Source organism: Ovis canadensis, chromosome 9 (assembly GCF_042477335.2).
Source record: "Ovis canadensis isolate MfBH-ARS-UI-01 breed Bighorn chromosome 9, ARS-UI_OviCan_v2, whole genome shotgun sequence".
Classification (NCBI taxonomy): domain Eukaryota; kingdom Metazoa; phylum Chordata; class Mammalia; order Artiodactyla; family Bovidae; genus Ovis; species Ovis canadensis.
Window position 1 is genome coordinate 54,184,840 of NC_091253.1, and position 20,176 is coordinate 54,205,015.

The window sequence follows — 20,176 nt, forward strand, 5'->3', positions numbered from 1 at the left end:
ATGTCCAAGATAAAAATATGACAGATTTTCATACATGAGAACCCACATAGGAAAGTTCATGGTCAACTCTCATAGACAAAATGGGTACACCAACATTAATTAATATTAACTACCCTTGCGTTTTGCTATTATATGTTTATTTTTTCAGTGTGTTTAACCTTTAGGGAGTAGATTAGTCAATTACGGTTTTTGTAATCTGTTCATACCTTCTTTCCACACTTAACATCATTTCCCTGTTTATAGATACTCGTCCCTTTCTAGCAATGATTTTTCTTTTAAGTAGAAACTGCCTTAATCAACTCTAATTCTCGGAGCTTAGCATAGTCTTGGGCATATCCACAGTGCTCAACAAGTGTTTATTAAATGAATAAATGAATATTTCCATCAAAACACTACAAAAGTAAATGCTGAAAGTTATTAAGATATTTTGAACTTCGTTAAAGTGTTTGACTACTTCTGATTTTGAGACTGTATTTAGGACAAGATTTTTTATTGTAAGATCCTTGAAGTTTAAAGACATAATCCCTGTGATTTTATTATTATAGAGCTCCAAATTTACAGGGCTACCAAAAATATGTCAAAGGTCAGGAAATTTAAAAATGACCATCTTCCTAAGAATTCCTCTTCACTTACAATGTATTTGGTTGTGCAGAGGTATCTTTAAATGGTTCATATTAACTCTTCTAAAGTCCTGAAGGTATACTGTAGATTTTAAAAAGCACAATATAGATTCTAGACTTTAATTCACGCTTTCCATTTCTCCTGAGCAGCAATAACAGAGAGACTTTACATAAAGACCATAGTGCAAGCTATTGGCCAGGTGAATAGTTACTGTGTATTATGTGCATGTGTCTAGGGATGTCACCGGTTGTAAGCCTGGGAGGCTCAGGAACTGTAACATTTGTTTGCAAAGGGTTCTCAGAAGCATGTAGGTGACAAGAAAGAAGGATATCTACAAATGGCCAAGAGAAAATAACTGAGTACTCCTGAGGAAAGGGCTTCGCTGGTGGCTCAGCAGTAAAGAATTCACCTGTAGCACAGGAGCCACAAGACGTTCAGTGTATAATCTCTGGGTCAGGAAGATCCCCTGGAGAAGGGCATGGCAACCCACTCTAGTATTCTTGCCTGGAGAAGCCTACGGACTGAGGAACCTGGCAGGCTATAGTCCACGTTCACAAAGAGTCGGACTTAGCACACGCCTGAGGCAAACTCATATAATTTCTATTGCAGGTCGTCAGCTTTCAGTTTGAATTTAATTTAATTGACCTTACAGTCTATTTTTCAATAGAGTAAATAATATAATCTATTTGAATACTTAGAAAATTTCAATGTTCTTTCATAATATAGTCTCATTTTTCTCCCTAATTTTTTTGTATTTGCAAAAATTATGTTTACGTATCATGTATCTATACATTTGCAGATTTTTCTAAATTCCTGCCAAACCGAAGTGAATTTCTAAGTAGGGCAGACATTATTGTCCTTATGTCCAAGCATGAGTTGTCCACCAGTCATCAATAGAGTAATCACTAGAAACCAAAGCTCTTTGATAAAGTCAGATAACTTTGATTAATTACTGGGCTTCCCTGGTGTCTCAGATGGTAAAGAATCTGTCTGCAATTGGGGAGACCTAGGTTCAGTTTCTGGGTTGGGAAGACTGCCCTGGAGAAGGGCATGACAACCTACTCCAGTATTCTTGCCTGGAGAGGAGCCTGGCAGGTTACAGTCCATGGGATTGCAAAGAGTTGGACATGACTGACCAACTAACATTTTTATTTTCACTTTCTGCTATCTTTGTGACCTTAGACAAGTTATCTCATCCTTCTAAAACTCAGCTTTCTCAGCTGCAAAATGGATATAATTTTTCCCACAAGGTAAAATGATTAAAGCAGTAATGCATATAAATATCTGAAATGATTGGCACGATAAATATTGGTTCTCTTTTCTTCCCTTGCCCCTTTTTGGCTTCCTAGACTGGAGTGCTTTCCATTTTAAATTATTAATGGTTATCATGATAGCAACTACAATAAGGTATGAAATGACGCTTCTGTACTTTGTAGCATTCCATATGGCTTTTCAAAAAAAAATTGTGGTAAGAACACTTAACATGGAATCTACCCTGTTACTGTTTTAAATGTACATTATTGTTGACTCTAGGTACAACTTTGTGGCCTTCCCAGGTGGTGCTAGTGGTAAAGAACTGCTTGCCAGTACAGTATACATAAGAGACATGGGTTTGATCTCTGGGTTGGGAAGATCCCCTGGAGAAGGGGATGGCAACCCACTCCACTATTTTTGCCTGGAGTATCCCTTGGACAGAGGAGCCTGGTGGGCTATGGTCCATAGGGTTGCAAAGAGTCAGACATGACTGAAGCGACTTAGCATGCATGCACAACTTTGCACAGCATATCTCTAGAGCTTATTCATTTTGCTTGACTGAAACTTTATATCCATTGATTAGTAACTCCCCATTACCCTCCCACCCACAGCCCTGGGAAGCCCCCATTCTACTCTTTGATTTTATGAAATAGACTATTTTGGATACCTCATATACATGGAATTATGGAGTATTTGTCTTTCTGGAACTGGCTTAATTCATTTAGCATAATACCCTCAAGGTTCATCCACATTGTTTCATATTACAGAATTTCTTTTTTTTTTTTTTAGGCTGAATAGTATTCAATTGTTTGTATATACCTTATTTTCTTTATCCATTCATTTGTTAGTGGACATTTAGGTCTCTACATCGTGGCTATTATGAATAGTACTGCAATGAACATAGGAGTGTTAACACCTCTTCAAGATCCTGATTTCAGTTCTTTTGGATAAATACTCAGAAGTGGGGTTGCTGGATCATATGGTCATTCTATTTCTAAATCTTGAGGCACTGCCATACTTTTTTTCATGTTGGTTGCACCATTTTGCATTCCCACTGACAGCATGCAAGGGTTCCACTTTTATCCACATCCTCACCTACATTTGTTGTTGTTTTGTCATATGATAATAGTTTTTCTGACAGGTATGAGGAAATATCTCATTGTGGTTTTGATTTGCCTTTCCTGGTTAATTAGTGACATTGAACATTTAAAAAATATACCCATTGGCCATTTGTAGGTTTTCTTTGGAAATATGTCTGTTGGAAATGCTGTTGGGAAAATGGAATCAATTAACTTGCTCAACAAAGGGTTGCCACAAACCTTCTATTTGTGTAAAATGTAGTATCAGGGAAGTGCAGTAAAGTGCAATCAAAAAATGTGTGCCTGAAATTATTTATTTATTTATTGAAATGTAGTTGCATAATATCTTGTTAGCTTCAGGAGTGTTACATAGTTATTTGACATTTGTATCATTGTAAAATGATGACCACCATATGCCTGGAAGCTCCAGTACTCTGGCTGCCTGATGGGAAGAGCTGACTCATTGGGAAAGACCTTGTTGCTGAGGAATAGAGGGCAGGAGGAGCAGGGGGCAACAGAGGATGAGATGGTTGGATGGCATCACCGACTCAATGGATATGAGTTTGAGCAAACTCTGGGAGATAGTGAAGGGCAGGGAAGCCTGGTGTGCTGCAGTTCATGGGGTCATAAAGAGTTGGATACAACTTAGTGACTGAACAACAACAACAAATAAGCCTAGCAACCATATGTCCTCATCCAAAGTTATTGTAATATTGTTGAGCATATTCTTTGCGCTGTGTGTTCTGTCCCTGTGGCTTATTCATTTTATAACTGGAGGTTTACCTTTTAATCCCCTTCACCTGTTCATCGCACTCCTCCTGGCAACCACTCTTCTGTTTGAGTCTGTTTTCATTGCCTTGTTTTTTAGATTCCACATATGAGATAATTCAGTGTTGGCCTTTCTCTTTTTGACTTATTTTACTTGGCATAATACCCTCTATATCCACCTATGTTGTCACAAGTGGTAAGATACTTTTCATATTGTTAATGGGAGTAATATTCCATTGTATATATCGCATCTTCTTCATCCATTCTTCCATACCCAGTAGTGAAGTTACTGGATCACATGATCACATGATCCATTCTATTTTTAATTTTTTGAGGCACCTCCATACTGTTTACCATGGTGGTTGCACCAATTTACAGTCCTACCAACAGTGCACCAGGGTTCCCTTTTAACACTTGTAATTTGCCTTTTTGATAACTGCAATTCTGACAGGTGTAAGGTGATATCTCATTGTGGTTTTGATTTGCATTTCTCTGATAATTAGTGATACTGAGCATCTTTTTGTCTGTTGACTGTATGTCTTTGGGAAAAATGTCTATTTAGGTCCTCTGCTCATTGTTTCATTGGGTTGTTTGTTTTTCTGATACTAAGTTGTGTGAGTTCTTTATGTATTTTGGATATTAACCCCTTATACATCCTGTCGTTTGTAGATTTCTTCTCTCATTCACTAGGCTGTCTTTTCACCAGGTTGGTAGTCTCCTTCACTTTGTAAAAGCTTTTGAGTTTGGAGTAATCCCAGTTGTTTGTTTCTGTTTCCCTTAACTGAGGAGACAGATTCAAAAAAATATTCATTGCCTATATTTTCTTCTAGGAGTTTTGTGGTGTCAGCTCTTACATGGAGTAAACCTTAATCCATTTGGAGTGTATTTTTTGTGCATGGTATATGAAACCGGTCCAGTTTGATTCTTTCACATGTATCTGTCTAGTTTTCCTCACACCATTTAATGAGGAGGCTGTCTTTTCCCCACTGCATATTGCCTTCTTTGTTGTAAATTAATTGGCTGTATGCTGCTGCTGCTAAGTCGCTTCAGTCGTGTCCGACTCTGTGCGACCCCATAGACGGCAGCCCACCAGGCTCCCACCATCCCTGGGATTTTCCAGGCAAGAACACTGGAATGGGTTGCCATTTCCTTCTCCAGTGTATGAAAATGAAAAGTGAAAGTGAAGTTGCAGCCCACCAGGCTCCTCTGTCCATGGGATTTTCCAGGCAAGAGTATTGGAGTGGGGTGCCACTGCCTTCTCCAAATTGGCTGTATAGTCGTGAGTATTTCTGGTCTCTCTATTCTGTTCTGTTGATCTATGTGTCTTATTTTTGTGCCAGTACCATACTGTTTTGATTACTGTTGTTGTTGAGTCACCAAGTCATGTTCAAGTCTTTGTGACTCCATGGACTGCAGCATACCAGGCTTCCCTGTCCTTCACAATCTCTCAGAGTGTGCTCAAACTCATGTCCACTGAGTCAGTGATGCCATCCAACCATCTTATCCTTTGCTGTCCTCTTCTCCTCTTGCCTTCAATCTTTCCCAGCATCAGGTCTTTCCCAATGAGTCAGTGAATATTCAGGACTGATTTCCTTTAGGATTGACTGGTTTGATCTCCTTGATTACTGTAGCTTTGTAGTATACAGCTGACCCTTGAATGACACAAATGTGAACTCCTTGGGTCCACTTTTACATGAATTTTTTTCTATAGTATATACTACAGTATTACATGATCTGAGATTGGTTGAATCCTCAGATGTGGAACCAAAGATATGGAGGGCTGACTGTAAAATTACATGCAGATCTTCGAGATTGGGAGGGTCAGTGCCCCTAACCTCCTCATTGCTCAGGGTTCAACTGTAGCTTGCAAATAGGGAGCATGATCCCTCCAGTTTTATTGATCTTTCTCAACATTGCTTTGGTTGTACTTTGGCATCTTTGAGGTAATACTGAAAACAGTAAATCCTTACCCTAAGTCTAGTTTTGCCCTTCACAGCCAACCACGTATAAGCAGAGAGGGGGAAATGCCTCTTGTCCATTTTATAAGTTTCAAATCTTGAGAAATTCATATTGCCAATACAGTATCTTCATTCATGTGAGATAAAAGTAACAGTTCATATACAGTGGATACAATATGGCAAAATCATCAGAGCTTTCCACCTCCTTCTCTTCACCTCAACCTCCTTGTCCTAGAGTGATAGAGCTCCTAGGATATGCTGTCTATGCATAAAGCCACACTACACTGTTGTAGTTTCTCTTTCCCTGTTCACCTGGTCTCACTTCTTCCCATGTCTCCATCCCCTGTTAACTGTGGAACTAGAAAACAAACATGGAACAGAAGAAGTGGCTCATTCCAATGTTGTTGACTACAGAATTGGTGAAGAGTGAATTCTAGGATACTCCCCAATATGATAAAGATGATTATTACACATTACACTTAGCTACAGTTAGTTTCATTCAGTTCAGTTGCTCAGTTGTGTGCGACTCTTTGTGACCCCATGAATCGCAGCACGCCAGGCCTCCCTGTCTATCACCAACTCCCAGAGTTCACTCAGACTCATGTCCATCGAGTCAGTGATATGCCATCCAGCCATCTCATCCTCTGTCGCCCCCTTCTCCTCCTGCCCCCAATCCCTCCCAGCATCAGAGTCTTTTCCCATGAGTCCACTCTTTGCATGAGGTGGCCAAAGTACTGGAGTTTCAGCTTCAGCATCATTCCTTCCAAAGAAATCCCAGGGTTGATCTCCTTCAGAATGGACTGGTTGGATCTCCTTGCAGTCCAAGGGACTCTCAAGAGTCTTCTCCAACACCACAGTTCAAAAGCATCAATTCTTCGGCACTCAGCTTTCTTCACAGTCCAACTCTCACATCCATACATGTCTATTGGAAAAACCATAGCCTTGACTAGATGGACCTTAGTCAGCAAAGTAATGTCTCTGCTTTTGAATATGCTATCTAGGTTTCTCATAACTTTTCTTCCAAGGAGTAAGCATCTTTTAATTTCATGGCTGCAGTCACCATCTGCAGTGATTTTGGAGCCCCAGAAAATAAAGTCTGATGCTGTTTCCACTGTTTCCCCATCTATTTCCCATGAAGTGATGGGACCAGATGCCATGATCTTCATTTTCTGAAGATCTTCATTTTCTTAAGCCAACTTTTTCACTCTCCTCTTTCACTTTCATCAAGAGGCTTTTTAGTTCTGCTTCACTTTCTGCCATAAGGGTGGTGTCATCTGCATATCTGAGGTTATTGATATTTCTCCCGGAAATCTTGATTCCAGCTTGTACTTCTTCCAGCCTAGCATTTCTCACGATGTACTCTGCATATAAGTTAAATAAGCAGGGTGACAATATACAGCCTTGATGTACTCCTTTTCCTATTTGGAACCAGTCTGTTGTTTCATGTCCAGTTCTAACTGTTGCTTCCTGACCTGCATATAGGTTTCTCAAGAGGCAGGTCAGGTGGTCTGGTATTCCCATCTCTTTTTAGAATTTTCCACAGTTTATTGTGATCCACACAGTCAAAAGCTTTGGCATAGTCAATAAAGCAGAAATAGATGTTTTTCTGGAACTCTCTTGCTTTTTTGATGATCCAGCAGATGTTGGCAATTGGATCTCTGGTTCCTCTGCCTTTCCTAAAACCAGCTTGAACATCTGGAAGTTCATGGTTCACGTATTGCTGAAGCCTGGCTTGGAGAATTTTGAGTATTACTTTACTAGCGTGTGAGATGAGTGCAAATGTGTGGTAGTTTGAGCATTCTTTGACATTGCCTTTCTTTGGGGTTGGAATGAAAACTGACCTTTTCCAGTCCTGTGGCCACTGCTGAGTTTTCCAAATTTGCTGGCATATTGAGTGCAGCACTTTCACAGCATCATCTTTCAGGATTTGAAATAGCTCCTCTGGAATTCCATCACCTCCACTAGCTTTGTTCGTAGGATGCTTTCTAAGGCCCACTTGACTTCACATTCCAGGATGTCTGGTTCTAGGTGAGTGATCACACCATTGTGATTATCTGGGTCGTGAAGATCTTTTTTGTATAGTTCTTCTGTGTATTCTTGCCACTTCTTACTACCTTCTGCTTCTGTTAGGTCCATACCATTTCTGTCCTTTATCGAGCCCATCTTTGCACGAAAGGTTCCCTTGGTGTCTCTAAATCTCTTGAAGAGATCTCTAGTCTTTCCCAGTTTCATTAGTTAGGCTATACTCGGAAGGTTGCCATATCCTTGTAACACCACCTTAGGCATATTATAATCAATTATTCAAATGATAGGGTATGTACTTAAGAAAGAGGACGGGCTACCAAGTATAGGCCACATATATGATTGTGATACATCTTTATTTTTTATCCTGATGAAAAATGTGATTTTTGTGCTGTTACTAAATGAATATACCTGTGACTTCAGTTTCACAAGTTATATAGCTGATTGTTATTTCGCCATTTAGATAAGTAGTATCATGCACTTAAAAATTTGACTGCACGGGGTCTTTATTGCATCAACCATATGGACTGTTCCTTGCGGCATGGGCTCAGTAGTTGTGGCACGCAGGCTTCTCTAGTTGCCATGTGTGGGCTTAGTTGCAATACATGAGATCTTAGTTCCCTGACCAGGGATGGAATCTTGGCCCCCTGTATTGCCAGCGTGGAGTCTTATCCACTGGACCACCAGGCAAGTCCCCATGCACTTTTGCCAGATATAAAATTATACATTTTCCCCACCCTCATGACTCTCTGTTTATATAGCCAACATAATTATAACTCTATGAACTAAACATAGCTTTTTTTGGATAGTAGCTACCATTTTCATATATAAATATTTTAGGAAAATTTTTCTAGAAATTGTAATCAAGTTAAGAAAAAAAGCCCATTAAAAAAATTAAACAAACGCTCCTAATTTTTGGCTTTTTTTTGTTGTTGTTGAGTATAATATTCCTTTTGCTGGTAGGAGTGACCAACTAATGAATGACAGCCTACTTACTGTTGCATGAGTTATGTGTATCCTCGTTCTTACTGTTCTTTTTCTTGCTGGTTTTCTTGGCATCTTTGGATGCTTTCCAATTCATTAGGAATTGTCTTTCCATGTTTTTAATTTCTTTTCCATCAAGGAATTCTAGAGAAAAACAATACATATGTTTAAAATGTAATATATACATGTTATAAATGCTATCTATCAGTACAACATAAATATTACTATATAATACATAGATATTATAATACATATACAATATATATACACTGCTGGTTTAGGGCACATGAACTTAAGTTACACTCTAGACTGAAATAAATTTATTTTTAAAATACCTTATTTATACAACTTCTTGTATTTGTACAACTTCTGTTGAGCTTTTATTTTTATTTTTTCTGATTTCAAAAAGAATATGTGCTTTTTATAAACAACTGAAATGTGATGGCAAAAACATAAAATGATTCCATAATTACTATCCATATCTCTCCTTTCCATGACTAACAGAGAATCACTATAAACAATTAGCTGTCTGGTTGCCCTTCTTGAAGCATAAGTTACATTGTTATTTTACAAAACAAAAATGTCATACTTAACAAAAATTAAATATTTAATAATTTTATAGTTATTCATAGAAAAAGAAAAGTATATTTTATGTTAATGTCAATAAGAAGTTTTATATATGTAACATGGTATTTTAAAGTACGTACATTATGATATAGGAAATAATAGGAATAATACACATAGCTGGCTTCTTTATTCTATGAATTGAGATTTCAGCTATTTTAACGTTTTGTTCCTTTTAAAAAGTTTTGAAAATTGAGCATATTCAGTTACACAAATAATTTTTGTATGCTGTATGTATGATATTTGGAAAATTCAAAGAAATGGAAAAAAGCAAAACATTGCCTGTATTTCACAACCAGAGATAATCACTGAAAACCACTGATAATACTTTAGTATATTTCTTAGCATTGGTTTGTTTTCTAGGTATGTACCATGTGTATATGTGTATATTATATAGAAATGGAACTCTATATAGTATTAACATCTTACTTTTTAATATTATATTGTGAACATTTTATCATGTCTTTCTTTAAAGAAAATTTTTAATGAATGATCGTCTTCTAAATATAAATATACAAGTAATTTACTTTAAAAACATATCTAATATACATGATCATTCTTCCTGTGTATTCTGTTTCCTACTCTTGGCTGATGGGGTAAAGGGTAGGCAGGATGTGTTTTGAAAAATCGTCTTGGATATTTTTGATACACCTCCTGTCAACCCCTCCTTCCCTCAAGAGAACCACTGTTCTAGCGTGATTAACCAAGGTTTACTACAGCTGTGAGCTTTGAAATGGTTTTGCCATATGTTAGTTTTTATGGGGTCACAAAGAGTTGGACACGACTGAGCGACTGAACTGAACTGACTGAACTGATACCCAAGTACAGCATGTCAGGTGGCACTAGTGGTAAAGAAAGCGAAAGTGCAAGTTGCTCAGTTGAGTCCAGTGCAACCCCATGGACTGTGTAGTCCCTGGAATTCTCCAGGCCAGAATATTGGAGTGGGGAGCCTTTCCCTTCTCCAGGGGATCTTCCCAACCCATGGATCAAACCCAGGTCTCCCGCGTTGCAGGTGGATTCTTTACCAGCTGAGCCACAAGGGAATCCTGAGAATACTGTAAAGAACCTGCCTGCAAATACAGGAGATGTAAGAGACGTGGGTTTGATCCCTGGGTCAGGAAGATACTCTGGAGAAGGGCATGGAAACCCCCTCCAGTATTCTTGCCTGGAGAATTCCATGGTCAGAGGAGCCTGGTGGGCTACATTTCATGGGGTTGCAAAGAGTTGGACATGACTGAGTGACTTCACTTTCACTTTTCTTTCATAAAGGGACTCCTTACTTTGCTCCCATTTCAAATGAAAGGAACTCCTATATGTTCTTAAGGTGCCATTTGGCAAATGTCAAGCAATGAAAACTTTGATCAGTTTTACCTATAGAACCAAGAGTCTCGTGGGATCTTCAGAGGATTTGTGCCAATGAAAATTTGGCAAAAGGTCAGCAAGTTGTACACATTTATGACTAAATATTTTTTGTTGGTAACAGCCATATTTTCTCTTTTAAAGAAAGTGTTTGATATCTTAATTATTTCTGAACAGAAGATATTTTTTCATGTTTTATTCCTCAATTTTAACTTTTGTTCTTTTTAAAATATCAAATTTAAAGTTGACCATTTTTGTAGGTCCAGATGTTATATATTAATATTTTTGAAGGCTTGCTGATACATTAACTAAAGAGTTAACCAAGTCTCTTTCTCTAGAAAAATTATATTAATATAATAGAAACATGTACCCAGTGATTTGGACACCAGTATCAGTCTATCTCTGTATTTTGGTTTGAGACAAACAGGATTTCTATTTAGATCCATTTTCCACAGCTTCATCAACTTGTTCAATAAAAACTCCAAATCCTATAGTTAGAGAAGAAAAAAGCAAGACACAGGTATTTCATACTTTTCAATATTGTTTTCATGTCAGTTAACTGTTTTTAAAGGTAATTACTGTTTTCCATGGAGTTCTAGCTCAGTGCCAGGTACTTAGATGATGTACAATACATCTGTTTTTGATGAAAATAGTCTGTAGCAATAATAGAAAGGGCTAAAGATGAGGCAAAAAGTAAGGTCCTGAGTTGGGGACCACAGAATTGTACTCTGTCACACTAGCTTAAATGAACCCAACCTGTATCTCAGAAAACACTTTGCCTTTCTGGCTATCCATGCCACAGAAGATGCCTTGTTCTTAGCAGAATTTATGGAAGTTTACAGATTAAGGCCATTATGGAGTGGTAAGTAAGCAGTCCATTGACATTGCAAGTAATATAGTTGCTTTTCCTTTTAAAACCTATAAAAAATGTATCAAAGGGAGAAAATGGAGAAAAAAATCCCATGTGTGTTTATTACCCAAAGATCACTTAAAAAATATTTGTTTTTGGCTGCACTGGGTCTTTGTTGCTGAGTGCAGACTTTCGCTAGTTGTTGTGAAGAGGGGCTACTCTCTAGTTGCGGTGGCAGGTTTCTCATTGTGGTGGCATCTCTTGTGGAGCACAGGCTCTGGGGCACACAGGCTTCAGTAGTTGTGGCATATGGGCTCAGTAGTTGCGCATCACCAGCTCTAGAGCATAGTTTCAGTAGTTGTGGTATACCGGCTTAGTTGCCCTGTGGCATTTGGAATCTTCCAAGACCAGGGATCAAACTGGTGTCCCCTGCACTGGCAGGCAGATGCCCAACTGCTGAACCACCAGGGAAGTCCCAAAGATCACTTTGAATGTGTTATGTATCCTTCTAGTCTTCTTTTTTGAGCATAGGGATTTATTTTTCAATTGTCAGTCATACTGTGTGTACAGTTTTGTTTTATGTGCATCATAAACATTTTCATGTTTTAATAGCTTGTAAGAAAATCAGCTTATTGATATTTAAAGGGATGATTAAATTGTTCTATGGTTGAAAATCCAAATAAATGTGAGAAAAACAGATTAGTCACCTTTAAGAACAAGCTTTCTGTTTGCCCTCATCACCTCCTCTCTCTCCCTGTTTTTGTCAATCCAGTGTTACTGTCTTTCTCCAATGTCTTGTCTTTCTGTCATTCCTTTCCTTGCTTTCTCCCCTCTTTCTACTCTGTAGCCCATGATTGATTTTTAATAATTCAGTGGCCATAGGCAAAAAAAGGGAAAACTTACCTTCAATAGGGCAAAACCATGATTTTAAAGCAAATGTTTTGCTGACAATAATAATAAATACTAATTTATTTATTATTATAACTAATATTAATTATTATTAAATATTATAATTATTATAACTAATTCTGTGGAGAGCTTTTGCTTTTCTGAGCACTGCTGTATACATATGATATTGTGTATATCCAAGAGGATTGCTTTTCATTAGAATATGAGTATGAGAATTACAAAGTTAATAAAAGTTCCAGAGGATAGCAGCAGGCAAACACCTATGATTCTTCTGTTTTCTTCAGGCCAAGACCAAACTTATCATAGGTTATATGAGGAAAATTAGGAAATACAAATTATACATACATATTCTTAATTTCTAAGCTGAAAGTAATTGTTAATGCATTGGCTGGAATTTTTATTCCCCATAGCATTTCCTCACCTTCAAAGCTTGATACTATTTAGCACTGTGTATCTATTCTACTATTTGTATTTTCCACCTTATTCTTTGTTTGATCCATGTTTACTGTTGCTTAGATAGTTCATTTTTCCATTTTTGGAAAAAATCTCATATAATAAGACTATATTTATTCTTTAGACTTTAGAATATATATTTACCGTGAAGCTTTGGTAGCAGGGCCCTTCTACATATTAAATATCCTCCCAAAACTGTAAGAGGAGGTAACAAAAATGGAACATCCAGATAGGTGCCTGTGTCTACATGAAGAAATGCTGTCTTTAGGGGAATAATTAGAAGCACAGCTGGGTTTTCAGAACCCACTGCAGAGCACTTCAATCTTTCAGAGACCAATGTCTTCCCATATAAAGTAGTATTTCTAGTTCTGCTTACTTCATTATTCATCAGGTATGTATTGAGTTATGGGTTCATTTCTGTGCTAGACTCTTATGGATTTAAATAAATAAGTTATGTGAAAAATACAAGGAATTGTATAAGCAGTTGTACAAGCAATCCTAAACTTTCTGACATTGCTTCTTACTATTTGACCTTAGGCAAGTCTGTGACCTCGTTTATAAAGTGAGGGTAATTAGAGGATTAGTTGCTGTGGCATGTAAAGTGCGTGAGGCAGAGCAGATAGGGAATACATGTGTTATTTCTCTGCCTCTTTGTCTGCCCTGGCACCCCTGAGCTAATTCTCTCTTAATTTTGATCAACACAGAGAAAAAGTGACGTTAAGAGAGAGTCAGGTTCTGATCCACTGACAAGTAACTGATGCCTTAAAAGAAAGTTCTTTTCGAAAGTTCTAACTTCATCCTTCAGTCCTGGGTCATGGGTTATGCCCTCTTCCCAGCATTTGTTCCACACCTTTTGATACAGCCATAATTATTTTCTGTGAGAATTTCATTATATTTCTCTTAGTTTAAAAACCTCTGGAAGGATGGAACTATGCATTGCATCTTTGTACTGTGTTAAATATGATGCCCATTATAATAACAATAAGAAAACTTTAAAATTTATATGGATAAAGAGTCCTGTATGTTTTTGTTAATTGTTCATCACTTGATAAATGACCCTCAGCATACTCCTCCTCCCAGTGCATGTTTATTTAAGACTAAACTAATCCTGTGTTGAAATATGATTACCCTTTGGATACGCTCTGGTTGTGCATTGCCTTCCTGTCTTTCATAACATGCTTTCACTTTTGTGCCCTTCAGTAAGTTGCTAAAGGGAGCAGACATTTCTCTGGACAGTCTCTGTATGATAAATGATCATGTCATGCTATCACTTAGAAGAGTGCTGCAAAATACTAAGGAGCTGACTTTATTTCCCATGCAGGGTTGGTGTCTAAGCTCAAGGATAGGAGCCTGCTGCACTGGCAGTGCTCTTGCTGCAATTAATGATGGCCACTGATGAACCTGTATTTGACCAGCATGCGCCAATCTTTATTGGAAACGTCTAGCCCAGCTGTCCTGACTAAATCTAAAGACAGCCATTTGTCATCCCCGTGACTGCCTGTCATCATCTGCCTGGGAAAATCTATAATTTTGGGCTTGTTCCTGACTAAACTGTGGAGTGAATAAATTTATCTTTTCAGTTACTTTGCTTGTCAGGATCAATATTGAGCAGAGGTTGAATAAATTAGAAACTGGAAATACATGACAGGCCATAGTGGTTTATTTGTTTGTATCTTGTAAGTCAAATATTTAGTTTTTATAAAAGGCAAGCACGTCAAATTTTTGATTTCCACTGTTCATTCTAAGATGCTTTAACCTCATGATAAATGGGCATCAGAAAACCAATGAAGTAAATCACTGACTGATATATCTGACTGTGAGATGAACTTTTCAGATCATTTTATTGATTTAGCAAACTTTGCAGACATAAAAACTGAAGGTAAAGATTATACTTTTTTTCAAGTTGTTATACATTTTTGCAGCCATGATATTTGATTTAATAGTATCAGCAAGATATATAATGTTGGCCTTTTACTAGTTCATGGCTCATCAAGTTACTTGGCAGAAATCCAGGTTTTATTATAAATGGTTATTCAGTAATTTAATATTTTTAATGCATTGTTGCATTCTTTTAAAAATATTTATTTAGTTGGGTGTGCTAGGTCTTGGTTTAGTCATGTGGGATCTTTAGTTGTGGCATGCAGACTCTTAGTTGCACTATATATGGCATCTATTTCCCTGATCAGGGATCGAACCCAGACCCCCTGCATCTGGAGCATGGAGTCCTAGCCACTGGACTGCCAGGAAGTCTCCATTGTTGCATTCTAATTTAAAGGAGTTACAGGGGAAAAAAATGCAAATAAATATTAGTCAAAAGTAAATATTTAAACTAGAGCCCTATGAGTTAAAAAAGGGAGTTTCTGAAGTATGCAGTATTATTTGGCTTAAAATGTTTCTTTCTCCTCTTCAGTGATTGATTCTGCCACCATTTTTATTAGAGAGAACTGGGTCAGATAGCATAGTGTTTTCTCAGTTGTTTGCCTTTGGTCTCTCACTTCCTCTTCCATTCCGTTTTCCAATTTTTATCAGCAAAGGAAAAGTCCCACCTCTTTTCCCAAATGAATCAGTTCTCTCATCCCTTCCTCTCTCCACGGCCTCCTACTCTTGGGATCATCCTTCTCTTCGATTTCCAGTCTCTCCACCTTCTCTGGGCTTTATCCTATCTCTTACCCACCATCACTACACTTTCTTAAATAGTAGTCCAGACCAATTCTTTTCAAACTTTTATGTCCTTATGAATCATGTAGGGATCTTGTTTAAATGCAGGTCCTGGTTTAGTAGGTCTGGGGGGCAGAAGTTGAGATTCTGCATTTCTGATGCTGCTGGTTCCAGGACCACACTTGGAATTATAAGGGTCTTGGTCACTGCCTCTGTTTCCTCAACCTCTGGGCACTCTTGCAACCTGGTGCGTTTGATCAGGCACCACTAACATTACCACTGAGCCATACATTGACAATTTTATACTTTCTTTGCCTCAGTTCTTGGGAGCAACTTACCCTACTTGATCACATCCTTTACGGCTTTTCTTGCAGGCTCCCTGGGTCCTGCTCTTACCTGCCCCAGGGCCTTTGCACATGTTATTCTCTTTACTTGGTAAGCCATTCTATTCTTTCAGAGCTCAGCTCAGCACTGCCTTCCTAAGGGAAGCCTTCACTCAGCTCCCTAAGGTAGTTCCCCTAGTTATAGGCTTTCAGAGCGACATACTGCTCCTTTATAGCACTTGCCTGGGGTACAATTTTACTCATGTTTTTGGATAATTATGTGCTTAATGTTTCTCTTCCTCTCAATGCTGAGATCTCTTTGAGTTCAGGGACTGGATCTGGTTGTTTTTGCTCATTATTGTCTTCCCCTTTGTCTAGCAAGTGCTGCCACACGGTAGGTGTTCTGAATGAATGAAGAAGAAGAAATAGTGAATGCCTGCATGAATGAATGGATCTGAGGTGAGAAGTAGAACTAGAGTTTTAAGCAAGAGATTATATGGAACTGTTTTGAAAATTCTGCTGATTAGAAGTGCTGTAGACATAGAGAGAATGGAAAGACAGGATTTATCTTCCATTTTGTTTTTCCCTCTACTCCTCTTCTACCCGCACCTCACCCGAAGTCTCTGCCCTGGATTTTGGACTAGGGAATAGGAGAGATAATGGCAGGGCTAGAAGATCTTAGGGGAAGGAGTCCGTGGCAGCTGTGGGTGAGAGGGAAGGAAATGAAATCCCAAATAGCAGGGAGGACAGAAGCTATTTGCCCAGCTTCCTCCAGGTCCTTATGCATCCATCCTAAGGGACCATTATTTTTTTCATTTTTTAATTTCATGTATTTTCTGTAGATGCATTTGAGGAACCTACAGTGTCCAAATAAAGGCAGCTGGTTTGAGTGCTAAAAGCCATCGGTAATTATAGTGGTTTGGTTAGAATTCTCTAATGATGTACACTTCTTTTTCCCCATGGCACAAAGCTGTCTGTTGTTGAAGACTCTTAGGATGGATGTCAGTGACTTTATGTATGGCACATAGAGCTTTCTCTCCCATGGCACAGGGCTTGATGTCAGCAGCTTTGGGGCAACTTCGATCAATGAGTATAGAGAATGGAAACATTAAAGCCAAAAAATGGAGACGCTGATCCCAGGAATATATAAAGAGAACTAAGTTAATATTCTGATGCTAACCTTCCTGCCCTTTCACTAAGCCTTTGGAGGATGATTTAAAATGACCATAAAAGCACATTCCAAATGACTCCTGGGCAAGTCTGTATTCAGACATCCAAGAAGCTGTGTCTCAGTGTTTTTAATTGTGTGTATCTTCTTGCTAGAAGCAAAAGAACGTGAGATTTCATCCTCACACTGTGAATATCTTTTCTCTATGGGAAGGAAAAGCAACTTTTGGTGTATCTCAGCCTCTGGAACTTACTAAATGATTTGCATTCCTTCCCCAGATGGTTGAATATTTTAAATTGTTCTTGTATTCATTCATTTTATAAACACATAGTAGGTGTCTACTATGTGCCAGGCACTGGCCTGAGCTCTAGGGCATCCTGAAATCGACAAAAAGTCCTTGCTCTTAAAGGCATTTCAATATTTGGGGGAATTCATCTGTAGTATAATATTTATTTTAGTAATTATCTACTGCTTACAGTAGTTATGACAAATGTGAAGTGAAGTGAAGTGAAATCGCTCAGTTGTATCCAACTGTTTGCGACCCCATGGACCATAACCTACCAGGCTCCCATGCCCATGGGATTTTCCAGGCAAGAGTACTGGAGTGGGTTGCTATTTCCTTCTCCAGGGGATCTTCTTCCCAACCCAGCGATCGAACCCAGGTCTCCCACATTGCAGGCAGATGCTTTACCGTCTGAGCCACCAGGGAAGCTAGTAGACAAACGTAGACAGCATATTAAAAAGCAGAGACATCACTTTACTAACAAAGGTCCATATAGTCAAAGCTATGGTTTTTTCAGTAGTCATGTACAGATGTGAGAGTTGGACTATAAAGAAGCCTAAGCACTGAAGAACTGATGCTTTTGAATTGTGGTGCCAGAGAAGACTCTTGAGAGTCCCTTTGACAGCAAAGAGATCAAACCAGTCAATCCTAAAGGAAATCAACCCTGAATATTCATTGGAAGGACTGATGCTGAAGCTGAAGCTCCAACACTTTGGCCACCTGATGTGAAGAGCCAACTCATTAGAAAAGACCCTGATGCTGGGAAAGATTGAGGGCAGGAGGAGAAGCGGGCAACAGAGGATGAGATGATTGGATGGTGTCACTAATGCGATGGACATGAGTCTGAGCAGACTCTGGGAGATAGTGAAGGACAGGGAATCCTGGTGTGCTGCAGTAGATGGGGTTGCAAAGAGGTGGACAGAACCTAGCAAGTAAACAACTACAGTGGCTATGAGATGAGCAAGGTAATAGTACTAAATTTGGAAACAAGACCAGGAATAACTTTTTTAGAGTCAGCGGATAGCTGTCTGAAAGTGCTTTTTTTTTTGGTAAGTGCTTTTGAAACAAGAGTTCTGTTTATGGGGGAAAGAAGCCTGTTCTTCCTCCTATGATCTTATGTAAAGGAATTATATCACAGCCACCTCATTGCCAAACCAGAAACTATGAGGTCTTGGCAGTGGTTCAGCTCACAAATGACTGGTTCCAGGAAGTCTTCCCTAGCCCTAGGCTAAGTTAGTGATACCATAATACTTATGAAAACAGAACCACATTGTAGTCTGATCACTTGTTGACTTTTTTTTAATTCCCTGGGACTGTACTCTTTCTTCTTCTGATCTACATGGAGTAGTATAATGCCTGGCAAACATGTAGATGCCCAATACATGTTTGAATGAATGAGTAATTGAATGAATGTGGTATGATATGGCATAATATGACCAGAATATAGCTAGTGCAAATTAGAATAAATTAAAGATACAGGTGTTTCCCTTGGAGGAGCAGCAAGGAGAGAGTTCAGGTCTAGTTACTAGAAACTCGTTCATTGGGAGATCAGAGTTAAGAGGCAAGAAATCTAGTGTCTTGTTCAGTCACTCAGTTGTGACTGTGTCTGCTGCTTGCGACCCCATGGACTGCAGCACCCTAGGGTTCCCTGTCCTTCACCATTTCCCAGAGTTTGCTGAAACTCATGTCCATTGAGTTGATCATGCCATCCAACCATCTCATTCTCTGTCATCCCTTTCTCCTCCTGCCTTCAATCTTTCCTAGCATCAGGGTCTTTTGTAATGAGTCAGCTCTTCACATCAGGTGACCAAAGTGTTGGAACTTCTGCTTCAACATCAGTCCTTCTAATGAATATTCAGAGTTGATTTCCTTTAGGATTGATTGGTTTGATTTCCCTGTAGTCCAAGGGGCTCTCAAGAGTCTTCTCCAACAGTTTGAAAAGCAGCATTTCTTCGGCACTCAGCCTTTTTTATGGTCCAACTTTCACATCTGTACATGACTACGGGGGAAACCATAGCTTTGACTATACAGACCTTTGAAAGCAAAGTATCTAGATGGAAACATTTGATAGAAGAATAATAGAGTGGAAAAAGCATATACTTCCTTCTCAGAGAAACATCTGTCTGTTGGTGAGGGATGGAGATCTTGGGGTATGGAAGAGAAAATCAGGTAAGAGCAGAATTATGCAAATAAACACATCACAAAGTAAAGACTAATGAACTAGTTTTAGAACAAATTTAGAATAGTTTTAAAAGTAAGTTTATAGCTGTAGTAAAATAAGTATTTTCAACCACAATTTCATGTTAATATTGAAAACTTTCTTCTTTACCTTACCTTCACGTGCAGAAGTTGGTTGTCAGCTGCTATGAGCTGATTAAGATTCTCCAGTATTTCTAAGTCTCTTATGTCATCAATATTATTATTGCTGATATTCAGTATAGAGAGGGATTTCTGTAAGAAAAGGAACTAATTTAGGATTAATAAATAATCTACTTAAATGTTATACGTAGAAACCAGAAATCCTAATCTGTGAAAAATTTTAAATTGATCGTTTCAGGCTGTTTTCCTCTTTAGACAAGAAAATAAAAATCCTTGGAAATTTTGTTTTTATGCCTTTTCTTTTTCTGATGAAACTTTTAGGACTATAGTAATTGTAATGTAACTTACTATTTTTGTCTAAAGTTCCTTCATAAATCGATTTTTCTCTTCCAAGATATGAGAGAAATTTATAGATAGAGGCCAAGAAAGAAGGAAAGAGAGAAAAAAGATGTCCCAATAAGCAAATAATACATTGTAGAAAAATGCTTATTTTAGTTTAAGCAAATTATCCTTTTGTATTAAATATCACTAAGATTAGGGAGAA

The 20,176-nt window shown here is 38.3% G+C and overlaps 1 protein-coding gene across 1 annotated transcript in view; it reads right to left on the bottom strand.

The window, feature by feature from the left end:
• The window catches only part of PPP1R42 (protein phosphatase 1 regulatory subunit 42), a 45,474-nt gene that overhangs the window by 11,039 nt on the left and 14,259 nt on the right, over positions 1 to 20,176 (bottom strand). Inside the window, exons 5-7 of the mRNA XM_069600205.1 lie at positions 19,648 to 19,764; positions 11,040 to 11,157; positions 8,699 to 8,830 (exon numbers count right to left, since the gene is read on the bottom strand). Of these exons, the coding sequence (XP_069456306.1) occupies positions 8,699 to 8,830; positions 11,040 to 11,157; positions 19,648 to 19,764 (367 nt within the window). The remainder of the gene's footprint in view (positions 1 to 8,698; positions 8,831 to 11,039; positions 11,158 to 19,647; positions 19,765 to 20,176) is intronic.